The following is a 25,314-nucleotide window of genomic DNA, read 5'->3' on the forward strand; positions in this document are numbered from 1 at the left end:
GAGGCCCACATTTCATCTTGCGGATCCGAGTTAGACATGGGTGCATTTAATAGACCCGGAGAGCTTGCAAGAACTTGTTCTTGTGTTTTTGGAATAGAGTTGTATATCTTGCCAATGTTTTCTCTCTGGGTTCCAAGCAGCCATTAACACAGAACAGAGATTTATTTGCTCCAGAGGTGGAATCACATCTATGAAATCTACCTCAGTAGCATTGGTTGTTGTGTTTTTAATGCAGTTTTTAATGCCCTCCTGTCAATACTTGGAATATGCTGAAAGGCCCCAGGCAGCAGCAGGCCCTGGAAGTCTTTATGGTTCCTATATGTTAGGTGCCAGACAGGCTAATGTTTAAAATCACAGTTCCACAGATAAACCACATTCCTAGCCAGCCAGCAAATCTATGAATGTTATCTCCCACCAGTACTTGGAAAATGGATTTTGCTTGCCAGCTTTGACCTAAACATATCTTGTGTAATGAGACAATAACTGACATTGTTTTTGTTTAAATCAAGTTAGTATATAGTTTCATAAAATAAATGAGGAACAAAAGTTTCAAACAAGGATCGCTTCATTGCTCCTATAATTATCTAGAGACCTGCACTGGCAGTTCTGTCTTTGCAATATCAAGGCTCGAATGAAAAGGAACACAGAAAGAAGCTCTCTGAAGGTCACCATTTCATCCAGAGAACACGACCTTCAACATTTGGAGCAACTTATGTATAGCTATAGAATTATCTTCCCATTTCACCCTGAGCTGCATGAGATAATAATTTTATTATCCAAAATCGTGACTCCAAAGTTCAGTCAGATGCTGTGTACTGCACAAGGGAATGTTAAGGACAAAATATCATGCATTGTTGACTCACGTGCATTCACAACACCTCTACCCTGTGGGTGACAGCACAGGATAGCGGGTACAGGGGAGGTTTGTGACACACTTCCTTTCACAGCAGTAGAAAGCCATTGCTCCCCAAGGGATGTCATTCCATGGTAGACTTTTTTATTGTTTAAAAAGATGCCAGAGAGCACTGTTTCTCAAACTGTGGATCACTATTAGTAGTGGGTATAAAATCAGTTCATAGTCAGGACCAGTATGGGTGTTTTCTATTGTGTTTTTAATGAAATAGACCAGAGAAAAGAATGGAAATCACACATAGTAAGCATAACTATTATTTCTATTACAAATTCTGTTAGGTTATACACATGCATATTCATGTAATATTGTGTGTGTGTGTTTCATATGCACTGGTTTGTACATAATCACTGTAGGTTGTGGACCAAAAAGGTGATTAGGTATATTTTAATAGGTTTGAGTGCCAGGAAGTGTTTTCATGTGAGAATATGTCACGAGCATCTGTGGTCTCAGGGTTTCTGATAATGGCATTAACCCATTTGGCCTAAAGTATTATCCAAGGTTTTCTGGTGGATAGAGATGCACCGCTGACCAGTGGATAATTCTGCCCTGGATTTGGGGCTCACTGACCCATGCTTTCCTTGGCTTCCAGGTGGTGGTCGGAGGGGCAGAATGGCACTACATAGCCACTCAGGGGCCCCTGCCACACACGTGCCATGACTTCTGGCAGATGGTGTGGGAGCAGGGAGTGAACGTGATCGCCATGGTCACTGCTGAAGAGGTAAGGGGACTGGCAGAAGAGCCGTCTGTTCCCGAGGCAGTTGGGGGGGGGGCCAGAAGGGGGACTTTGTGTGGGTGTCTTTGCTGCCCATCCACCTTCCCATGGCCCCAGTTCTCTGCAAATTCTCTTCTCTTTGGCATGCATCTGCTCTCTCTTCTGACTTCCACATAGATTTGTTTCATTTTCCGAAGGTAATTTATTGTTGCAGCCTCTCTTCACCCAGCTTTTAACTCCTTTCCTTGGATTTCCATTAGCTAAAATGAAACACACAAAGGACCAAACTTCAGTTCCGCCAGCTCACTTGTGTGTGCCAAACAAAGCAATCATCTTTCCACTGGAATCGGAGAACTTGGGGCTGCTCTGGGTAAATCGGCCTGTATTCCCTACCCTGGGCATGACTGGCTCCACATGCCATCATGCTTATCAGCTGAAAAGAAATCAGAAGTTGTTGTTCCTGCAGAGGTCTCTGTTCTCTGGGGAGAGGGGAAAAAAATCTTTCTCTTCCTTTGCCAAATCAAACATAGTTATTCTGTTGTAACTAGAGAGTGCTACGTGGTGTTGTAAAACCTGGCACACACCACCAGTGGGTCCAGCAATTCACATGAAGCTTGCTGTCTTTGGGGAAAGAAGTTTTGTGTTTCTTCTCTTGGCACCTTCTCAAGTTTTAAGTTTAACCACTTCCTTTTGTTCCTTACATTTAATTTTAACTTATGTTTTGAAGTCATTTAAGGGACTAGCTTCATCTGCTTTTTACCAGTATCTATGCTATTGCTTATCCCTTTCCTAAAACGTTTAAAGGGTGGGCAATGGAGAGAACTAAACAGAAAGTCACATTCTCTTGACTGACTGTCCTGAGCAATCGCATTCCAGAAAAGTCCACAGAAGATAGTGGTGAAAGGGACTCTATGCTCCTGAGAATCCATTGTGCTTCTCTAGGCTGACTTTCAGTTTGACCTTCCTACAAAGCATACATTCTCCTTAATATATCTAGAAGAGTTTTATCACCTTATAAGATTGCTGTCTGTGCTAACCGCAGGGGTGTGGGGCTAAATAAGACAGGTGTGATCCCCGCCCACAGGGAAGGACAGTAGAAAGTGAGCAAATTAAGTATGCTCAGACAGTGGGAAGTGCCAAGCAGAAAATGGGACGAGGTAATGGCAGAGAGAGTGGCTAGGGTGCTATAAAGTAGGTGGGCAGCCAGGGGCCCTTTGGGGAGGTTGCATTTGAGCCGAACCCTGAGTAGCAGGAAGGGGCCAGCCTGAGGAGCACAAAGTCTGGTGTACGTCTAGTGTAAGCTAGAGGCTTAGAGCCTCTTGAAGCTTGTAATTGATTTAGGTGCACAGCAGTAATATAAATCAAAGGCCTCAGATAAACCTGCTTTCATAGGATTGGCAAATAAAAGAGGCAGGTGTGTTTCAAACTCAAGAAGACTCAGTTCAACCAGATGGATCGGGGCAAGATTATTTGTAGCCCTCGAATATGTGTTGCTCAGTAAATGGGCCAGCCATCAGGGCTCCCCTAAAGCAAAGGTCCTCCCGTGCTTGCGGCTCACTCCCACACCTCTGTACACTAAGCATTTCTCCTGTCTCCACCTACTTACTGCCCGCCCCCTTCTAAGCCACCATCTCATCCCCCGCCCACTTCGGTGATTTCAAAACTCTGCAAAACTCAACAACAGACCCCATTTTGTAAATGGTTGAGAGTGCATATCCTCAGAAATGATTCTAACATTAAGGGGGAGAGAAAGGTGGTATAATCGGTTGTTCTCTGTTTCAGTTGTCAATGGAGTTAAAACAAAAGGGTCAGGCTGAAAAAATGTGACTGACACTAGGCGATAGAGATAGAGATAGCATCTGTAGTCAGTGTGGGACAACAGAAAGAGCACTGGGTGGACTATTAGAAATGAGAAGCATGACCTAGGATGAGTACTGGACTCTGTCCCTCCCCTGCCTAAGGTCACTCCATCACCTGCTACTGACCACAGAGTGAGATCTGAACTCCTTAATATGAACTGGGAGGCCTATGCCTCTTGTCTACCCACCTTCCCTGCCACTCGCCAGACTACAGCCACCGTGGAGACCATTCTGTTCTGAAACATACCAAGCTTGTTCCTGCCTCTGGGTTGGCACTGGCTCTTCTCCCTAACATTTAACTGTAGCTCAGCTGTGACCCGTAAATTTTCCATTGATGTAGCGACCATTGTAAATCTTACTACTGGTCTTAACTGAAATGCGTGGGATCTCCTCTGTGGTGGGCACCGCACAGTGCTGCTGAGTTAGTGGCTTAGAAGCCATTCACATTTTCCTCCATCCTCAGATTTTAAGATTGAAAAGATAAGAGCTTCCCCTGACTTATTTCCAATTTTGCTTTTGTGTGTTGCAGGAAGGCGGACGCACCAAGAGCCATCGCTACTGGCCCAAACTGGGTTCCAAGCACAGCTCAACCACGTATGGCAAGTTCAAGGTCACCACAAAGTTCCGAACAGATTCTGGTTGTTATGCAACCACAGGCTTAAAGGTCAAGCACCTTTTGTCTGGGCAGGAAAGGACGGTGTGGCATTTGCAATACACTGACTGGCCAGATCATGGCTGCCCAGAGGATGTCCAAGGATTCTTGTGTAAGTTTCTTCTTCCGCAGTCAGGGTTCTACCAACTTCATCAGTGGTCTTATCAGTTGGAGGTAAGGAGGTGAAATGGAAAGAGAAGATGCTTTCTCTTAAGTGGCAAAAGTATTATAACATTGAAATATATATTCTTTCATATAGTATATGTACAATATAGAACACTAGTATGTGATTTATCATATTCTCCTTAATTTTTATGCAGATACACTAAAACCATGGTAAACCAGTTGGTTCTACCTTGATTTAGGTTCTACTCATTAATAAATAAGTATTCTGATACATGCCACATGTTTGAACCTTAAAAACATTATGCTAAGTAAAATCAGACACAAAGGGTCAAATATTATATGATTCTAAATATTATATGACGTACCCAGAATAGGCAACTTTATAGGGATAGAAATTATGATGGATGTTACCAGAGGCTGGGGAAAGGGGAATAGCGGGTATTGATGGGTGTGAAGTTTCTGTTTAGGACAACAAAAAAGTTCTAGAAATGGATAGTGGTGATGATTGCACGGTGTTGTGACAAACCTGAAGCCGCCGAATTGTGCACTTAAAAATGATGAAAATGGTAAATTTTATGCATGTTTTAGCACAATAAACAGAGCAATAAAGTAAAAAAAAATCATTTTTTATTTCACTTAGAGGTTTGCATCTCACAAGCCCTGTATTTCTCGAGAGCAGAAAATCTCCATCAGTACTTTCTCATACCTATGATTAAGATACTAAGACTTACTGACATCAACTTGTAGTTTTTGAAACTGGCATTTTTGGATTCATTAATTTATTTCTTTCATGGTGTGGCTATCTTAGGAACTAATGCACTGCACCCAGATTATATGCAGTGCTTAATTTGAAAGGGCCCAAACTGGGTGTGTACCTATTATGTGCCAATCACTGGACTGGTCCCTTAGAAGGAAGAAATGAAGCTGTCTTTGTTTTAAGGCACTCCCAGTCTCATGAGCAAAGCAGGCCAGTAATTACAGGCTGGGGTGAGATCTGATGCTGTCACCTGCTTTTTAGTGATGGTGGCAATGTGCCCCCTTCTTTTCCACAGTGGTGCCTAAATGTCCTGCACTTGGGGGGAGCCCTGTTCCTTCCCTAATCCAGCTGTGAAGGCGGCCCGAGGGCGGGCTGTCTGCAGGTTTATTATACCTGCTATGTTGCTGTAAGTAATGTCGAGAATCATCTGCTTGGGGGACTTTGGGATTTGCAGAGGGGAAAACAGAATTTAATTTTTAAAAAAGACCTATTTAATTTAAAGAACAAATTCTCCCGTGGACTAATCGACTCCCAGAAAGGGAAGATGCCCATCTTGCTGACTGTCCAGCTGGCTGGATTACCTGTGCCCACAGTGAAGGGGTTGTCATATGGATGTTAGAGAATGTCAGAACTTTGATTTTATTTTGTTACTCATTTAAAACAGGAAGGTGGTGGAGAGGAGAAGAGAGAGAGAACAGGTTTTCAAGTACCTGAAAGTACCATTTCACAACAACAGAAAGATTCTGATTATTATTTGTTGATGCAAGTATTTCATTTCCCATTAAAGTGATGATGATAATTGAGTTGGACATTGAAAGTAGAGAATGGAAGGGTGATTAGAACCCAAGGATCTACAGTAAAATCTAGATGGAGAGGGCTAGTGGTTTGCCTGACTGAGGTCAACAGTTTATCAAAATATTAGTAAGGAGGGCAGTGACCTTTGCGGAGTTTTCCTTCCTCATAACAGTGTTCTTATTCCTTTCTGGTAACCTTTTGCTAATTAATTTATTAGAATTTTCTCTAAGACACAGAAAATGTTTCCCCAGAAACAATAAAAGTGGATCAGTTTGATGATTGGCTAACAGAACAGCTCTGATAAAAGGTTTTGTTTCTAAGGCAGTTAACATTTTAGTCAAATCTCTTAATTAAATCAGAACCAGTGTAAGGAAGGTCAATCACAATGACCAAAAAATAGAGAGAATATTTTTAGACAATATAAATTTATTTGTTTACATTTCTAAGAAACTCAGGACAAGTATACTGAGCAGGGTCTTAAGAAATGTTGGCCCTATAGGTTTTTAAGAATTTTAAGAAGATTTTTGCCCAGATTTCAGTTAGGTTACAGAGGACCTCGGCTTATTGTCTTCCAGCCTCCAGATATCCTCACTGAGCTATTAATATGATTGTTAGTGAAAGCATCCATTTAAATCCACTTTCTCTATTTTACAAAACTCTTTTTGATGGTAGCATCTGCTTTATTGTTCAATATTCCTCTTATATCTTAAAATTAGCACAAGAAAAGCCTTGTCGTTTGCATGTGAACATTGCCTTTTGTTAGAGAATGCTCAGCCCCCCCAATATCTTCCCCCTTGCAGAAAAATTGTAACGAGAACTCCGTGCACAGTACTGAGCTCATGTTGGTGCCAAATAGCAATTACTCAATCTCGTCAACTCAAACCGTCTTCCCCCTTTTTTGTGTTTTGTTCCATCTCATTTTACATTACTGGTGGTAGTGGCGGTGGTGGTAATAGCAGTCATAGTTTATGTTGGTGAACTATGTCAGATTACTTTGTCATTAAATAAGTTATAAAGGAAAATAGGAGTTCTTGTTAATGTATATGAAGAGATGCTTTTAAATTGAGCATGACTCCTCTTATTTTAACACTGCCGCAACAGATTTTCTGAGTATCAAGAGCCTTCAGATCTGTTTTTGTCCTGAGCTATCTACTACAAAATCTCGATTATTAATTGACCTTTTCTGGTTCTTACACTTTTATTGTAAGGATGCCATTTGTGTACTTTTCCTTTTTTTCGTGCTCATGAAAAAAAAAAGGCTTCCAGGCTTGTATTGCTCTAATTTTTCACGTGCCCAGTTGAAGTCTTGAACAGGTCCTGTGCCGGCCTGCTGAGATAGGCAGATGTTAGAAGGGATGGGGAGGTGGGGCGATCCTGCCACCCACACCCATGTGGCCTCCAGAAAGGGAAGGTGCCCATCTCGAGCTGCTCACATAACCACATGGGCTTCAAGCTGAAAGGCAGACCCTCCAAAAACCTGTTTTAAAATCTAAAAATTAAGTCAAGCCTCAGTTGACATTCACTTATTCAGCGAGGGGAAGGAAGCAGGGGCAGATGGATGTGCTCCCTGCTAGAAACTGGCTCTGACAGGCGGGCGTTTCAAGGGGACCTCACTGGTGTTCTGATTCCAGTCTGTTAATAGTAGGAATTGCTGTAAGTAATGTCGAGAATCATCTGCTTGGGGGACTTTGGGATTTGCAGAGGGGAAAACAGAATTTAATTTTTAAAAAAGACCTATTTAATTTAAAGAACAAATTCTCCCGTGGACTAATCGACTCCCAGCTGGTCCTTTCTGGATCCAGGACTGTACAGGAAGTGGCAGCCAAATCATTAGTGTCTTGTAAGAACTGTAAATTATTGTCACTTAAAAAAAAAGGTTCGCCGTCAGTTCGTTTTTTCCCTTCACTTATATGCAAAGCCATGTAGGACTTTGGTGACAAGATTTGCATTTTGTCTCGCAGCCTACTTGGAGGAGATACAGTCGGTGCGTCGCCATACCAACAGCATGCTGGAAGCCACGGAGAACCGGCACCCACCCATCGTCGTCCACTGCAGTGCTGGGGTGGGAAGGACCGGTGTGGTCATTCTTTCTGAGCTGATGATCTACTGCCTGGAGCATAATGAAGTGAGTCACTGTGGGCTTCTCCAGACGCTTCACCGTGGGGACACACGGCTACCCCATGGCCAGACCTGTGACCTTTTGTTTCCAGTGCTTCGTTTCCTCTCTCCTGACCAGGGTTTTCCAGGCCCATCACTCCTAGCTGGACTCTGACCTTTGCAACCTTCCTTATCATTTGCCTTCCACTGTTCCATGTAGATACCCAGACAATCCAGAAGAAGGGATGAATACGTGAGATAGACACAGAAAATCTGCTCTGAGTCACCATCTACTTCCTGAAGTCTGCAGACTTTTGTAGGCCGCCTGGTTTTATTGTGGGTAATTTTCCATGGTGGGTTATTTGGTTGCATGTCATTTAGATGCGTCTTGCATTTCTGGGATGTTTTGGCCAAAATCCTATGTGAAAACGTGTATACTTTAAAAATGTTTTTCATTCTTCAGAGAGAGGTTTTATTTAAAAGAGGTGGTTTTGCTCCATTCTAGAGTGACAGTGGTGAGATACAGCAGCGCCGGGTAGATAATCTGAGTGCGTGGACGTGGCCTGCCTTGACCAAGGCTGGATGCCCAGCTCTTCTCCCCGGACAAGTGGCCTGCGGCCAAGGTTGTGCCAGCACCACGTGCGGCATTCCCTGCCCCTTACTGTGGCCGCAGGTCAGGGGGTTACACTGAGGGGCTTTTGGTTTGATGGAGATAAGACAGAGCAATCAAAGGCTAAAGAACAACTCTTCTGCCTTCTGCTCACATGGGGCTTTAGGAGTGACTTTCACTTCTCTTTCTTTAGTTGGGGTCCTCACAGCTGGGCTTATGCCAGGCCTCCTGTTTTACAGAGGAGGGAACTGAGACCAAAAACAATTTAGTGGCTTGTCCAGGGCTATGTGGCTCTTAAGCAGTGGTGCTAAAGTGAGGTCTTCTACCTCCTGACCCCAAGTGATGTCCTGTCTTCACTCTGCCTCCCATTGTCACGTGTCATTTGGTTCTTGTTCCATTTCCATATTATACAATGTGGGGAATCAAAGGAAACTGTTGACATGGTTTGGTAGTTTTTAAATTATGGAATGTTACCCTGCACATTCTGTGAAAGATTTTATGTAATAGTAGACATTTTTACTCAGTGGCATCAGTGGTTTGAAAATCAGATGAAATATTGCCCCATGAAACTTGTGATATTGAAGCTTCTAGGAAGATAATAGGTGCTATGTTTCAGCCTGTTCAAAGGATTTTTAAAATCCCTGCCTATGAAAAGTTCGTTTCAATCTGTACCTATGAATATTTGTGCTGCTAAAAAGTAAAAAAGGGGTTATACCAAACATGGTCTGTTCTTAAAAACAGACATCCTATCATGGAATCAGTTGAGACTTCAAAACAGAAATTGCATCATCTTCATCTTTATCCTTTTGTCTCACAGGAGATTTCTTGATTGCTTGCTTCCCCATCACTATCTGAAGTCTCTAGAAGTCTCTAGAAGTCTCTAGTAGTATGAAAGTCTGTCGCTAAGTCCAAAATCCACTCAGGGCTGGGAAGATGAAACAGGATGTAGTGGCAGCAAGGTCTATATGGCCTGAGCATGTCCGAGCTCCAGTGGGTTCTGGGGGGCAAGAAGGACCTCCTCATGCCCTCCCCACCTAGGTCTGTCTGTCCTCCCTCCTTGTACCAGTATCGTTGCCAGATTCCCCCTCTCTGCTCCATTCCCTGTGCGTTAGTCCTTTGCCCCACCTTCCTCCTCTTCAACTCAAGAAGCTATTCTGTCCATCTTGCCTGACAGGAAGGATTGTTCTGTTCTGAGCCCTTTAGAGACCCGTCAAAAGCCTTGGTAATGTGATGACGTGAAGGCTCATTGATCACCAGATGTTACTGGCCCAATAGAACATAAACAACACATGTCAGAGCAGCATGGTGCAGTGAGGGGTTCGGCCGCAGGCACCTCTCGTGGACTTGGTGAGGGCTCGGGGCCATTAGATTCTCTACGGTGTGGCCAAACAGAGCACATTTCCTCAGTGCCCAGTTCCATGCCAGAACATTCTTTGCTGGAATGTGGTCAGTACAAAAAGGACTTCTGTTCCCATTGATATTCAAAGATAGCAAGATGACTCATATTTTTCACTTCCCTTCCCCTAGCACAAATATAGCCGCCTTATCTGTCCCATTTCCCATAACTGCTATTGGTAGATGGTCAAGGAGGAGAAAATTCTCTGCTTTGTTCTGCTTCAAGCCTGGCTAGTAAGATTCAAACCCCTGTTTTGGGAGAAGAGTGGAACATGTTTAGGTAGTTTGTTTTTGAAACAACGATTTTGACAAATAAATATGAAATTGTGTATCCTATTTTTTTCCCCAGTCTAAACTTTCCTGCTTTCTTTCAAATGATTTCTAGATTGAACATATTTTATGTTTTACTCTATAATCTGTATGTACAGCTTTACTTTTGTCAGTGAAATGCCTTTTCTCTTTCTTTCAACAAAGATGCTTACAAAGGGGGCCAGGTAGCTGTGAGGTGTGAGGATGGGAAGGGATTCTCCCAGGCTGCTCTAAGAAGCCTCTTTGTGGCCCGTTGCTCTTGGTAACTGAACGTTAGCTGTAACATTTTGATACCCTTGCTTTTTTTTTGGAAAGCACTAGTTTGTAAAGCGCTAGTTTAAAGCGATGGCTAATTACAAAGGGTTAGGTTCCCACTAGCCAAATAACAAGATGTCATGATCTTGCTACTTTTCTAAGTAAGTTAGCCCCCTTCATAGAGGAGAGAGGGGGAAATGCATTCTAAGCAAGACTGGGCAGACATCAACAGCCTCGTGGGTCTTTGACTTTGGGTCTTTGTCCATTGAAAAACAGACAGCAGAGCCTGTGGGAGTGAATCTTCCAATGAGCTGGGACCGTTTCATTGAGAATCAGGGGAAAATCTTCTTTGTCTTGTGTTCACACAGCCCCATATCACATAATATACCGTCCTTGGGGCTGAGTCTTACAGCGTGTTGAGATGGTAATGATTGTGATGGTGGCAGAGATTGAAGTGAAAGTGGAGGAAATGGTGGCGGAAGTGGTGTTAGTGGAGGAGGGGGTGACGACAGTGAACACAATAAAAATATTGTAAAAGCAGCTAACCTGTATATAGTGTTTATCAAATGTGCCAGCACACTTCTAAGAGCCTTACACCTCAAGGAGCCTTCGCAATAACCCTGTAAGAGAGGCCCTGTTAGTAGCCTTGTACAGCAAAGACAAAGTGCGGCACGAGTAGATGAAGGGATGTGTCCACATCCCTCACCCAGGCAGTGGGCGCGCTGGGGCTCGGCCGCTGAAGCCTGACCCAGCGCCTGTGCTCCTGACCTGTGTGACCCTGACTCTCTGTCAAAGCCTCTGATGGGCCTGGGGGAAGAGCAGCCTTACTCCGTCCTTGTCTTTGGTGCCCAACAGAGTAATGCTCATCAAACATTATGTTAATTAAGTTCATTATTAGGTGGCTCTAGGCCCTAGATCATGGTATCGGTCTCTCTGGAATATAGTTTAGGCAGGGACCCACTAGGTACCATCAGAAGCCTACAGTCTGGGTATTCTGACTAATAGTGTGAGGATTCACGTGCCTTTTTTATTACTAGGGACTTAACTTTGTCCCTTCTAACTGGTTTGGGAGAAGGGCGAGTAATATGGATGGGAAGTATTGTATCATAGCTACACAAAGTTTGGAAATAGCTGGAATGACTCTTGAAAGTAAAGTAAGAAAAGGCGTACAGCTAAACTGTATTGCTTTGCTTTCAGTGCTTGCTCAGCCCTTCGTAGCTTCGTGGGTGTGGCGGCTTGTGGGTTCCAGGCTCCCGGAGCAGAGGGCCTGTGCCACAGCCACGAGGGCGGCCTCGTGGACCCCGTGGTGCTCCTGCCCTGGCTGGCCCAGGGCTGAAATGACATGGGGTTGGGGTACCGGGGCAGCTCTGCTCTCCCCAGATGCCGGTGAACCAGCATAGTAATTCCCTTCCGTTGAAGATACCGGTATTGTCAAAGAATTAACACATAGGCAATCTCATCTAATACTCAAGCTATTTGAAAGTCTCACTCCAAACATGCTGGTGTTCAGAGATTGTGCTTCATGGTAGCAGGATGGGCCTGGTGGTTCTCATCTCATTAATATTAATAAAGTAATAATGAGTCGTCTTTGTTAAGAACTCTGTGTACCAGACACTGTCTACCTGCTTTCCATGCATTTCATCCTGTGATCCTAGGCAGTGGTACTATTTATCTCCCCTTGCTGTTGCTGAGGATGTGTTACAAGCTTGGGCAAGGTCACACTGCCCTCTGAAGAGAGCATCCTTGTCCTTATTTTACAGATGAAGAAACTAAGACCAGAGAGGCCTTGAATCCCACCCCTGGGTCATCATGATACAGGTGGAAGTCGCAGGCAGGTTCAAGTCCAGCCTCTGTGTTTTCTCTAATAGACTGCTCCGTGTTTACAGTGCCACCCAGGAGCACATGGTGACCAGCTTCTCCAGCGGCTGGTATCAAGCGCTTGGTCGGCGAAGCCTGGAGGGGCCGAGTCCTGTGCTTCTCCTCGTACCCGCACACAGGCAGGGAGTGGACGCCTCCTGGAAGAGCGCATGAGCAATGATCCGGGGGGAGGCTTCCTGTCTCAGCATCTTCTGCTTTTTCTCTCTTTCTTGCAGAAGGTGGAAGTGCCCATGATGCTGAGGCTGCTCAGGGAGCAAAGGATGTTCATGATCCAGACCATCGCTCAGTACAAGTTTGTCTACCAAGTCCTTATCCAGTTCCTCCAGAACTCCAGACTCATCTAAGCCCCCGTCTCAGCTACTGGAAGAGGGACCCCACTCCATCTTGCGGATGGAGAGGCACCTCCAGACGATGTCTGCTCCCCGAGCAGGGCGCAGATGGCCGGAGCAGGCAGGCCACATGCTCCCCAAGGACAGGAGCCGAGATCCTTCACGAATGTCATAGATTATTTTATATGAGATAATTTATTTTTTTTCCCCTTTCTGGTGAATCATTGTAACGTGGTTTTCACAGTATAGTACTTTTCATTTGAACCACATTTTGACTGATCTGCATTGTAACATATTACTAGGGAAGGTTGCCTAGTGGGTCATCTGGGGGACAGGCATAAGGGAACACATCTCTAGTGAAGTCGCAGCCAGATTTGCAACCAGCTCTGAAATTCATCAGCCTAATTGCTCATGTCCAAATCAAAGACAGCAAGAAAATAAACTCATCCTGAAGTGTACAGATAAGGGCCAAAACGTTCTTGAAGAGAAAGCTCTCTTATATTTAGGGGCTTGTGAATCTCCATGGCTGGTTCCCTCCCTTCCTCCTCTCTGCCCTCACCCTCAGAAGTCTCTTTCCATCCAGGCTTGTTTTAAAGATGGGAACAGCTAGAGGGAATGCTGCCCTTAAGGTGCAGTGATTGCCTCGCCCTGGCTGAGTGAGGCACTCTGGGCCTGATCTTTCCCAGCCACTTCTGCTGGGCTGTGGAATCTGTGTTTCCCACTGCACCCCTTGTCTATGCTGCCTCTCCCTGTTTGCTCAGTGGGCCCCAGTCTGGTGGCCTTTGAGGCCCTGGGCCAGGCCATCTGTGTAGCTTGGCGTCTTGCCTGATTAAGAGAAGATAATGAGTCAGAGTGGGAAGAGAAAGGAGGCAGGCAGGGCTCTGATGCTGGTTCTTATTAATCTGCTGTGTGTGCTGGACCAGGGCCTGAAGGTCGAGGGGCTGGGGCATTCTGCCTGTGCATCAGTCACCAAGTCATTGGAAAGGCTGGAAAGGAACCAGTTGGGGAAGCTAAATTATGGGGGCTGCTTGGCGTGCAGGAGGCAGGGTCCCTGGCCAGGGTCCACACCGCGTGGAGCCCCCACTGTGCTGCTCCAGCTCCAGGCTTTGGCTGCAAAGAACCAGGCCCACTCAGGACCTGGAGTCCAGGTCTTGGCTCTTTATAAACGATGGCGCAGTTTGTCTCACACCGAGTCTTTTACTGGCTTACCTTTGTGGGTCGCCTCACTCTTTGGCTGCTTGTGGGTTAAACCTGCCCCCACTTTGGAGCTCCGTTCTCAGTCTGTCTCTTCTTGTGCTTTCCCAGTCACCATCCTGAATTTCTTAGGTCAGTACATGATAAATTATATTCCATGCATTTTCCTTCTTGCTGAATTTTGGGGACTTTTTCTCTCTATTGTCTAGTTTTTCTTGAATGCAACTTTGAAATTGTGGTTCGCTCTTAGACTTGCCCTTTGCAGGTCTTCTACCAAGTCTTCCTTCACTGCTTCCTTCACTGTTTGATTTTTTTTCTTTCCTGAGCTGAAAATGCAAAGAAAGAATGAGCTGAAAAATCAAATCAAACAGAAAGCATGTGCCTTTGTGATTTCATCACCACGTATGAACAGGTGGGTGTGCAAGCAGGTTCCCATCTGACCAGGTGTGTGGTACTTGTTCCCTTATTGAGAACAGTGGCATCTGGCCACTGCTCTTTTACAACAAAGTCTGAAGAATCCGTGCAGGAGTATAACTTCAGCTGAGCTCTGCAGATTCCAGAATTTTGGTATATGCTCTGAAAAAGAAAATTGTTTGTATGACATGTATTTTCAGTGGAGCAGAGCTCATAACCGTCAACTATGAGACACTCAGGACTTGGACCATTGACAGGCAAAGACGTTATTGGTTTCCTTTCCTTAGAGATGTTGCATCCTTGGGATATTCTGCTGTCAGGATTGTTTTAACACTTGGTCCGCAGTTACTGGTTTATTATTTGATGAACATCAGTATTTCTTTGTCATCTCTTAGGCCCCCATGTGCACTGTGAAACGTCTCGCGGGGGAAGCGTGTAGACCTGTTGTCTCTCTGAGCTCCTCGCTCCTGCTGCCCCTCTCTGCCCACCTAGTGTCGCTGCCTTATGCTACAGGAATGATCGCTCATGCACACAGTGCAGGGGAAAAGTAGGTTTGGTGTGCATTTTCCCAGCCAAAGTTTACATTGAAACCCAAAGGAAGACATTGAAAAGTTATCCCACAGACTTCATTTTTAAAAACAAATGCTTAGAGTCCTGTTAACACATTTTGTATTCCTGTTCCCATCTCCAGTAAATGCCAACCTAGCTCCTGTTAAATTAGCAGCAGCCACTTAAAGTCCTTTCAGTGGCATCTGCATAATAATTGCCCAGAGATGCTTTATACCCGGGCAGCAAGCCCAGGAATAAACCTTGAAGCAAAGGGTATTAAATTAGTTATCTAGTTAGAGCTTTTGGAATGAGTTCCTGACGATGTATTGAGTCGGAAGCTGGAGCTGTCGGGGTCTATTATAGCCGTTTGGATTTGAAGGGAGAAAATTTTAAATGGAAAAAAAAAAAAACCATCTCGCCACAAAGCCATCAAACACTTTCAGGCCTCTGGTTTTAAAGTTTTCCTATTGAAATGTTTTGCATTCTTGCATCTGCACTCATTTGCATACGTTGACCTAGTGTCCATCCTTGTTTACTGAGGTCCCTGGAGCATGAGGGCTCAGTCTGCTGTCTTCATCCTTGAGGCAGGCTGAGCTTTGACAGTTTCCTCAGGCCTCAGGGAGACACCTTTTTGGTGGCATGTACGGTGATATATACTTTTTTCCAGGATGGAAGGAAAAGCAGGATTTGGCTGCACTGAGGAGAGCTGTCCAACACTGATCTTTGTAGAGTAAGAGGAAGGAGCCCCTCTCCTCAGCTGGAGGGAACAGTGAGACTTGGAAAGGGGAAAACATCTCCACTTGGAAGGTTTTGAGTAACAAGCTTTCCAAGAGCCTAAATAGAGAGAATGTTACTTTTACAACCTTTGTGGTCCCAGACCAAGAAGAGGAACTAATTTTTTTACTGTAATTTTATCAGTTTGCCTAGAGTCACTTGGTCATTTCTGGCCCACCCCTCCACCAGCCTGGATAGAGGCTCTTTGTGGGCTTTAAGTGGGGGGGCCTGTGGGCCTTGATCACAGGCTTGCCCAGTACTCACGTGGCCTTTGTCCTGCCTACTCTCAGCTTTTGCGGTTCAGTTACAAATTCCCATGAGTACAGCAGGTCAGTGTTTTTATCCAGCTGTCTGCTTTTCTTCTCCAGCCTAGTGTAGGTTGACCCACATGATATTTCCAGTAGTTGGGCCATATTTTGTTTCCAGTGATAGAAAATGCATGTGACTCAATCTCGCAGGTACAGTTTATGTCTTTCCTTATCTGTCATTTCTCCAAACAAGTGCTAATGAACATGAAGGTGCGTGCTTCGAGCAGTGTGGCTCTATCTGTGAACTCAGCGCCTTGCAGTAGTGACCCTTGCTCACTCGGCGAGTGGCCATCTCCTGGGGCTTGGAGCTCGCTCCCCACAGAGACGGTGGGACCTTGCTGATGCCCACAGGCCCATCACTGTGGAGCTGTCAGCTGCCATCCTTCCGCGATGCACAGTCTGCACTAGCAGACCTCAGCCCAGTGGTCATGGAGCGTGACGCATGCGCCTGAAGGCGTCCTCAGTCGGAAAGCAGGATGTGCGTGCTCCTCTCTGCTCTCCATTTCCAGGGGTGTGTTTGGTGGGGAAGTGGGTATAGTTACTGATTGTCTTTGGGGGGTGATGAATCACTCACTTGAGGCGGGTATCAGGGAACAATGCAGGGGCATTCCAAGATGTGCACCAGGGAGCTTAGACTCAAGGGATGGGACTGGGTCAGACCCATGTGAGTCTTTCCTTCATTCCTCCTCAGGAGGAATTATTAGGGTCCTGGAGTGAGACGTTTCCAGAAGCACCAACTAATCACTGTTAGGCTCTTAAGATGGCCCTTTGTGGGAATTCGGCTTCCTCCCATTTCACCAAAGGTTCTCCTGCTGTGTTGTCCTGGACTGCCTGTGGGTTTTATCAGACACTTGTCACCCTCTTAGTAATTTCTTTTCTTGAGCAAAATAACCCATCCAGCACTGCTTCCAAAGGGAGAAATTTGGGTTTTCTGTGGATCCCGCACCAATTCTCCAGTGGTCTACACTGTTCGGGGCGACAAGCTAGTTGGCTCTAGAGGATGGAAATAATCTTAGTTGGCTCTACAGGGTGGAAATCTGTAAGATGTTAAGTTGTGTTTGACACGGCCCTTGGATTCTGAGCAAGAAAGCAGAATGCTAATCGTCTTTGCCTCAACTTCCAAAACAACTGGGGGCAAAAGACCTTCCTCATGCATCTGTTGAAAGCAGCAGCAACACACCTGGGGGAAACATGAGGGTGTATCCAGTCAAATTCTGCTGGCCCACATGTGTTGTCCCTGAAGTCACTGTTATCTGTGGGGTCCTGTGAACCTCAACAGCCAGCCTGCCTATACTCAACCTTTATCCTGCCTGCTCTCAGGTTTTGCATGTGAGTTATATACTCAGGTGGGTAAGCATTTTTATCCAGCTGAGTACCCTTTTTTTTTTTTTTCCCAGCTTAATACAGCTTCCTCTTCTTTGGCAAAGTCAAACTGAAATGTTCCCTAATTAAAATGTCCATGAGCCTGGCATTGAGTATCTGGCATCAATCGATTTCATTAGAGTGGATAATTTATTGTTTGTTGTTTGGTGCGGGGAAGGGGAGGATGTGCATGAGTTCCTACTGTTTGGAGCTTCGGCCAGCCCTCCTATTTCAAAAATAAATTCAAGGACAATTCATTATAAGGCAGGAGGGCTGGAGCTCATGTGCCGCCTGAATAGGGTCCTGTGTAGGAAGTCACTGTTCCCTCGGCCATTAGGATCATTCTTTCCAAAAAATACCATGAGCTCGCCCAGAGAAGAACTGCAAATGACAAAAGGAAGGGTTTTTAGATTAGCCCCAGAGCTGCTATCAAAAAGTTTACTGATTCACAAACAATTTTCTGGACTCTAGAATGTCTCTCCTAATTCCTACCTCCCTCCCTTTCTGTAAGGCTAGAGGATTGGAAAGGATGGGATCACCCCTAGGAAAGACTGGGCTGCCATGTTGAGCTCTGTTGCGCCCTTGCACTTGGGTTCCGACTGTGTCCGGACCGTTGCAGTAGAGCTCGATGCAGGTCTTGGGTTCTGCTGCCTGCTTGGATTTGCTGCTCGAGAATATCCCCTCCTCCTCGCTCGCTGGATGCCCCCCTTTGCTCACAGCGTTATTACAAGTTGTATTATGATCGGTTCTGCTACGGGAGTGGAGGGTAAGATGTTCATCCAATCGGTGACCTCCTAGTGCTTCTTCCTAACCTCCTCCTTCAGGAAACTCTGGTTCTTTCTCGCCTGAGGAAAGGTTTTGAGGAGAAAGCTGATAAAATTGGATTAGGGTCTTGTACTTTGGGACGCAACTGTTTCGCTAAAATCTCAGGCATCCTGCTCTGGGTTTAGCTAGAGGGTGGCTCTGAGCAGGGGTACCTGGTATTCTCAGCATTTCTTGGGGGCCTCCCACTTCCCTCGTCTACAGTGTTGGGTCATAAATACCTTCGGCGTGGAACTGAAAGCTGTAATTCAGAGCTGTCTTTTTTTTTTTTTTTTCAGCTTGACATTGTAAAATGTTACTGCAGCTTCCTTTGACTAAAGATTCTTGCCAGTTTGGAATCTTAAAAACCTATGAACCGAATCCTTTTCAAAGTAAGGTTGCTCTTCATTAGAGATGATTTCCTGTGTATGTCCTTTGTTTCTTCAATGGTCAATTAACTTGCTTGAGGATTCTTAAGTGAATTAAAAAAGGTTTACATATGCAGATGACTATTACATGTATAATCTTCTGTAACTTGTGTTACATCAAATACCAGGCTAATCTCGTTTGTTTCACTGGACTTTTGTTATGCTTAATTCAGTATTTTGATGCTTTCCTTGGTCTGTGTTTTATAAAATGGTACAAATTGTGATACCATTCAAAAGAATTGCCATTTAATAGATTTCGTTTTGAAGCCATGTACAGCCAAGTTCCCCGCTTAGAAACCAGTTTGTTCTTAAGATTCTTGGGTCAGTCCACCAAAGCCTTCTGACTTTTGACACAGCTGAAATGTAACACTCTGTCCGCTGGATGTGGTCGCGTGCTGCGGGCTGCCCTGGAAACTTAACCACACATGTTGTTGTTGCTATGAGAAATGCATTCCAGGTGGGGACTTGGGATCCTGAGAACAGTCTTCTCCCTGTGGTAGCCACTTGCTACCTTGCAAGATGGAAGTCCAGTCTTTTTATTGCAAACTACAGTTGTAAGGCAAGAAAGGGAGTGAGAAGTTTATAGGACATTCCCTAAATTGGGGAGTGATTTATTAATATTCTTGTCAATTTTACTTGGATAGAGACTCCCTCCCAATTTAATAATATTAAATGCCTTAAATGAAACTATGCATGCTATATTCTATGTGCTTTTTTATATCAGTAAATAAGCTTATGCTTGCCAGTTTTATACACAGTTATAAGGTGTATAAAACTGACTTTTGACAGTATTTTTTGCACTGTTTCCTATGTTTTGGTAAAGTCTTTCGATTACTGGTCCCAGTTGTGTATTGTTTATGTTCTCACTGCCCTTATCATTACTGTAAAATGTTTCAGATGTGCCTTTACAAATGTGAGATCTTTATTCTAACCTTTTTTGTAAAAGATATCTATTGATTTCCATATGCAATAAACCTTTTTTTTTTTCCAGAGAAAAATAGTAGAATCTTCTCTCTACTATGTATGTTTGCATTAGTTGCAAGCACTTGTCTTTTAGGATTATTTTCATAGACAAAAATGCCTGGGAAAATCCTTTTCACTTTCAAAAGCCCATTTATTTCTACCCATTTTTCCTTCCTGTATAACTTGACCATACTGAAGAATTAGTTTGAAATTCCCAAGGTTGTCATTGTTAGGAAAATCCCGAAAGGGGATGCTAGCTGGGCAAATGGAGCCAAGAATACATAGAAATGGATCTTTCTCAAATGCAGTGATAACTCTTGTTAAGCACCCAGTCCTTTCCCTCATCTGTCATTTACTCAGGTCCCAAACTGTTGACCTGGAAAAGACAGGTGGAGGCTGCTGAGGAGGATCAAATTCTCATTTTTGTCTTTCCATGTTACAAACAGCACAGCCCATCCCAAGGCTTAAAGGTAGCTGCCCTGACCCCTCTCTCCAGCCAGTCTACCGCCACAGGCATACCGAGGGAGCCCCTGGTGGTGAGAGGGGACTCTTCCTTTATGTACTCTTGATAAGTAACAGGGCAACATTAGCACTTCTGAAAGTAGCACACTGACTGCCCTGTCACTGTAGCAGGAGTCACCCACCTGCTGGAGGTCCCAGTTTGTTTCACGTCGTGAAAATGAGAATACTGTCAGCGCTCTGGAGTACAAGGAGATGACAAGCAAATCTTAATCAAAATACAAATAATTGTGTGTCTGTGTTGACTGGCAACAAAATAATTCATCATTCTTGAAATGAACAGCTACATAATGTATTAATCTAACAGACAAAATGCCAGGGAAAATGGAGGAAGGTCAAGTGGATTGGCAGAGACTAGGTACATACATATGTTTTTGTCTTTCGTGGGCCATGTAATTTAGACAGAAAACAGTACCCCCCAGTAGACCTGTTTATCTCAAAATAGACTAATAGCAGAGCTGGGGAAGGAAATGAAAATGGCAGAGAAGAAAATCCCAAAGAGCACAATGAAATATAAGAATAACATACACACAAATAAGCAGTAAATGACAAAAACAGGATCGAATATGTCTATTGTGTAATTTTACATTTGATTGTTTCATAAAAATGGGAAAACTTGACAGTTTACCAGGCAAGAAACATAGAAGAAAAACACCCATTCACAATAGCTTACAGAATACATAAAACCCAAGAATTGAGATGATTGAGAAGGACCTGTATAAACATAACTAAACCCTTTTGAGGCAAAACCCTGACAAGTTTGATAAACTCAACACATACTCGGATAGAAGGACTCATGAAGGAGCGATCAGTTCTGTGTGTGCCACTGACTCCAATGCAATTCTACTTATGATGGCGGCACTTCTGTGGGGAGATGGGGGACCCCAAAAGAGGACTTGACCAAATGATTCTCAAATACATTGAAGGGTTAAATATAGGGCCGTGGTCAGAGAATTTCAGAACAGCACAGAAGATGAGCCCCAGTACTTACTAAACGCTTTGTGGTGCAACAATAATGAAGAGAGGAGACTTGAATACTGGAGGAAGAGAGGGAGAGACAGCGAAGCATAGAAGGACAGGGATTAACAGCAAGTTGATAGAGAAGGAGAAGGAATAAGAACGGAAGAAGGAAAGGCACTCTAGAGCAACTGGTATCTGTCTAGAAATGGGGGTGAAAGGAAGTGGAATTAAAAGAATCAAAGAACTGGGAGTACACTGAACCCCAATCTTAAGCAGATACTGCAGACAGTTTAAAAGAAGCGCTTCAGAAATAGGGAAGTGACTTGTGTCCTGTTCAGCTGCACCCTAGTTTTCTCACCTGGGCTCTGCAAAGGCTTTTTGATGTAAATGGTATGGACCTGGGCAAAAAAGTGAGCATCCCCAAAGACATGTTGGAAGAATTATCCCATCTCAGTAACCGTGGTACCAGACTATAAGGTGTGACAAAGAAGATCTGACAAATACACATTTGAAAATTTCCAGTATGATTCTAAAGCACAAATTAATTACAATACTGCCAGGCAGAGTGGGAAACTGGATGGAAGCAGCTTGGAAGGTGGTTCACAACAAGCCCCGTTTACTCCTCCCAACACCCCAGATCTACGAAGTCCCCCAAATACAGAAAACATTGCACCAGGAAATTCTGGCCCACGGAAGGAAATTCCTCCTGAGAGGGTCGACGCCCCAGCTGTCCCTAAGTACTATCAGCCGCCCTGGGAACAGCCCATTAGCAGTGATCCAGAGCTTTTGGAGGCTTTATACCCTACACTCTGCAAGCCTGAAGGAAAGGCAGAACTGCCTGATTACAGGAACTTTAACAGATTTGCCACCCCATTTAGAGGTTTTGAAAAGCATCAAACATGGTTAAACTCAAGGTTCCAGATTTTGAGCTGCTACTTCTAACAGACCCCAGGCTTATGGTCTTTGCCAGTCCTCTTTCTGGTAGACGGTCCTTTAACAGGACTCCTGAGGGATGGATATCTGAGAATATTCCTGTAGTAATAACTAACAACTGAACCTACAGAGGAAACCACTCTACCAGAATCAGAAGACCTATGAAAAGAAAGTTACATATGCCACAAAAACCTCTGAACATAAATGTTGCTGTTTTATTATACTATTTCTTGGCAAAGCCACTTACACTCTTCATTAGAAGCAATAATTTAATAGCAGTTTAGCAATTTTCGTTTTATGGCATTTAATTTCAATGTCAGATCAACACTAATCATTCAAAATCTTGTTTGAAAAAAATAATAATGAAGAGAGTATTTTCTTGGCATAGGAACACAGATGGATCAATGGAATGAAATAGTGCAGAAATAAACCTAAGTTGTAAGGGAAATGATAAGGGAACCATTTCAGATCAGCAGGGGGAAATAAATCATTCAATAAATAATGTTGGCATAAGTTGCCTAGCAATTTTTTTAAATTTTTTTTATTAAGGTATTATTGATATACACTCTTATGGTTTCACATGAAAACAATGTGGTGACTACATTTACCCATATTATCAAGTCCCCACCCATACCCCAATGCAGGCACTGTTCATCAGTGTAGTAAGATGAAGTGGCTAGCAATTTTGAAAATTAAATTTTTTAAAATCTAAGTATCATTGATATACAATCTTCTATTGTTTTCAAATATTCAGTACAGCAGTTTAGCAGTTACCCACATTATTAAATCCTCACCTCAACTACTGTGGCTACTGTCTGTCAACATAGATGTCACAGCATCATTGACTATATTCTCCATGCTGTACTACTGTCCCTGTGACCAACTTGTATCATGATGGAGAATTTTTGTGCCCATTTATCCCCCTTCTCCTTTCCCCCAATACCCGCATGGTAACCGCTAGTCACTTCTCAGTGTCTGAGTCTGCTGCCATTCTGTTCTTTCTGTTTTGCCTTATTTTTGTATTCACAAATAACTGAAATCATGTGGTATTTGTCTTTCTCTGCCTGGCTTATTTCATTGAGCATAACGGCCTCTAGATCCATCCATGTTGTTGCAAATGGCAGGATTTCTTTTTTTATGACTGACTAATATTCCATTTTGTATATGTCCCACATCTTCTTTATCCATTCATCTACTGATGGACACTTTGGTTGCTTTCATATCTTGGCTACTATAAGTAATGCAGCAATAAACATAGGGGTGCATGTAACTTTTCAAATCAGAGATTTTGTTTTCTTTGGGTAAATTCCTAGAAGTGGAATTACTGGGTCAAATGGTATTTCTATTTTTGAGGAATCTCCACAGTTGTCCACAGAAGTTGTACCAGTTGACATTCCCACCAACAGTGCAGGAGGGTTCCCATTTCTCCACATCTTCACCAACACTTGTTATTTCTTGTCTTTTGGACAGTGGCCATTCTAACTGGTGTGAGGTGGTATCTCATTGTGGTTTTGATTTGCATTTCCCTGATGATTAGTGATGTGGAGAATCTTTTCATGTGACTGTTGGCCATCCATATTTCTTCTTTGAAGAAATGTCTGTTCAGGTCCTCTGCCCATTTTTTAATCGGATTATTTGGTTTTTTTGGTGTTGGGGCATATGAGCTCTTTATATATTTTGGATGTTTACCCCTTATCAGATAAATCGTTCGTAAATATGTTCTCCCATATTGTAGGGCAGTTTTTTGTTCTGCTGTTGGTGTCCTTTGCTGTATGGAAGATTTTTAGTTTGATGTAGTCTCACTTGTTCATTTTCTATTTTGTTTCCCTTGCCCAAGGAGCTGTATCTAGGAAAACATTGTTCACACTTACAGATTTTTGCCTATGTTTTCTCTGAGAGTTTTATGCTTTCATGTCTTACATTCAGATCTTTGATCCATTTCGAGTTTACTTTTGTGTATGGAGTTAAGACAGTAATCCAGCTTCATTCTCTTGCATGTAGCTGTCCAGTTTTCCCAACACCAGTCACTGAAGAGGCTGTCTTCCCCATTGTATATTCATGGTTCCTTTCTCACATATTAATTGACCATGTATGTGTGAAAATTGAAGAATACAATTAGATCTCTATTAAATGAAAATTCCACATCCATCAGTGAGTTAAATATAAAATAGGATTTAAAAAAAATTTGTTTTCAAAGATGAAAACCATCTGCTTTTGCACAGCAGGTGTCATGAAAATAAGTTAATGGACAGCCAGGGGAAAAATATTTTCAGTACATGACAAAACCAATATTCCAATATACACTGACCTCTTATAAATTATTATGTGAGGCATGAATAGCACAATAGGCAATGGCCATGAATATCAACTCACAGAAGAAACACAGTAATTCTTAAGTGTATGAAAGAGTGCCCAATTTCATTAATAAATGCATATAAAACAGTGTCTCACACAACAGATAGGCAAAATAATTTTTAAATCATACAGTGTTATAAGGGTACAGGAAAACAAATATTACAAATGTTATTATATCCTTTTGGCACCTAATGCAGCTTTTTAAAAAGTAAAAGAGGCCATATTTGTTCAAATGAGAATGTTTCCACTACTTGATCCTGAAATTCCACTTCTAGGAATCTATCCCACAGAGTACTGCCACATGTCAGCAAAGTTAAATGCCTGAGATTGTTCACTGCAGCATTGTTTATACTAGTAAACTGGAAAAACCGCATGCCCATAAATAGGAGAACGGCTGAATAAATCATGGATACACATTCAGGGCAGTGCTGTGCCTAAAGAGAAGGAAGCAAATCTGTAAGTGCAGAACCAATAAGGGATTCATATCGTTAAGTCAGAGAAGGAGGTAACAAAATGACAGCATCATTCTGCCTTTGTTTTTCTAAATCTAGTTCTATAAATACATTATACAGGCATGGGAAATATGGGGACCACCTAAGCAAACTTCACAGTGGCTACCTGGTGGGCTGGGGCTGGGAAGGAAGGACCGCTCATTTTTTCAGATACGTTTGTATTACTTAAACTTATTGAGAAAGCATTACTTTTATAACTTGCATAAAACCTACAGAGATGTGGGCTGAGCTTATTTTAGGCTTAGCTACACAGTAAATGAACACTCCCAAAACACTAAGCCCCCTGGGGGCTTGTCTTACTCATCTCTCTGGATAGGGAGAGTTATATAGAATGTTTTGCATATAATAGATGTTCAATAAATGTCTCTCTGCACTTCGCTGGACAAGAGCATGCTCTCTCCCTGCTGAATCCCACTGTGTGCAGCTGTGTATGTATGCGTGTGTGAGAGACAGATGCGTGGGAAAGTGTGAAGATGAGGAAGAAAGGCGAATGTACCGGACTTTGAGCCATTCAAGCTGTTGGCAGATCTTGAATGTGAAAGAAAGCTGAAGTGA

General features: G+C 43.4%; 2 protein-coding genes and 1 pseudogene across 11 annotated transcripts in view; 2 read left to right on the plus strand and 1 right to left on the minus strand.

Moving 5' to 3' along the window:
• The window catches only part of PTPN14 (protein tyrosine phosphatase non-receptor type 14), a 120,773-nt gene extending 106,590 nt beyond the window's left edge, over positions 1–14,183 (plus strand). Inside the window, exons 16-19 of one of the 2 annotated variants that reach the window (XM_073216925.1) lie at positions 1,503–1,631; positions 4,014–4,248; positions 7,776–7,939; positions 12,574–14,183. In XM_073216925.1, coding sequence (XP_073073026.1) covers positions 1,503–1,631; positions 4,014–4,248; positions 7,776–7,939; positions 12,574–12,702 — 657 coding nt within the window. In that variant the 3' untranslated portion in view covers positions 12,703–14,183. Of the gene's footprint in view, positions 1–1,502; positions 1,632–4,013; positions 4,249–7,775; positions 8,113–12,573 lie in introns of those variants that run through there. The other variant, XM_073216924.1, reaches the window with a different exon arrangement.
• The window catches only part of SMYD2 (SET and MYND domain containing 2), an 87,824-nt gene that overhangs the window by 15,946 nt on the left and 46,564 nt on the right, over positions 1–25,314 (minus strand). For 2 of the 9 annotated variants that reach the window (XM_073216929.1, XM_073216935.1), the window contains one exon: positions 23,964–24,681. The exons of 2 other annotated variants lie outside the window; for them this stretch is intronic. In XM_073216929.1, coding sequence (XP_073073030.1) covers positions 24,436–24,681 — 246 coding nt within the window. In that variant the 3' untranslated portion in view covers positions 23,964–24,435. 5 more of the 9 variants (XM_073216927.1, XM_073216934.1, XM_073216930.1 and 2 more) reach the window with 4 other exon arrangements.
• On the plus strand, positions 19,673–22,057 carry LOC108392618 (myozenin-2 pseudogene; annotated as a pseudogene).

The sequence above is a fragment of the Manis javanica genome, chromosome 11 (assembly GCF_040802235.1).
Source record: "Manis javanica isolate MJ-LG chromosome 11, MJ_LKY, whole genome shotgun sequence".
Taxonomy (NCBI): domain Eukaryota; kingdom Metazoa; phylum Chordata; class Mammalia; order Pholidota; family Manidae; genus Manis; species Manis javanica.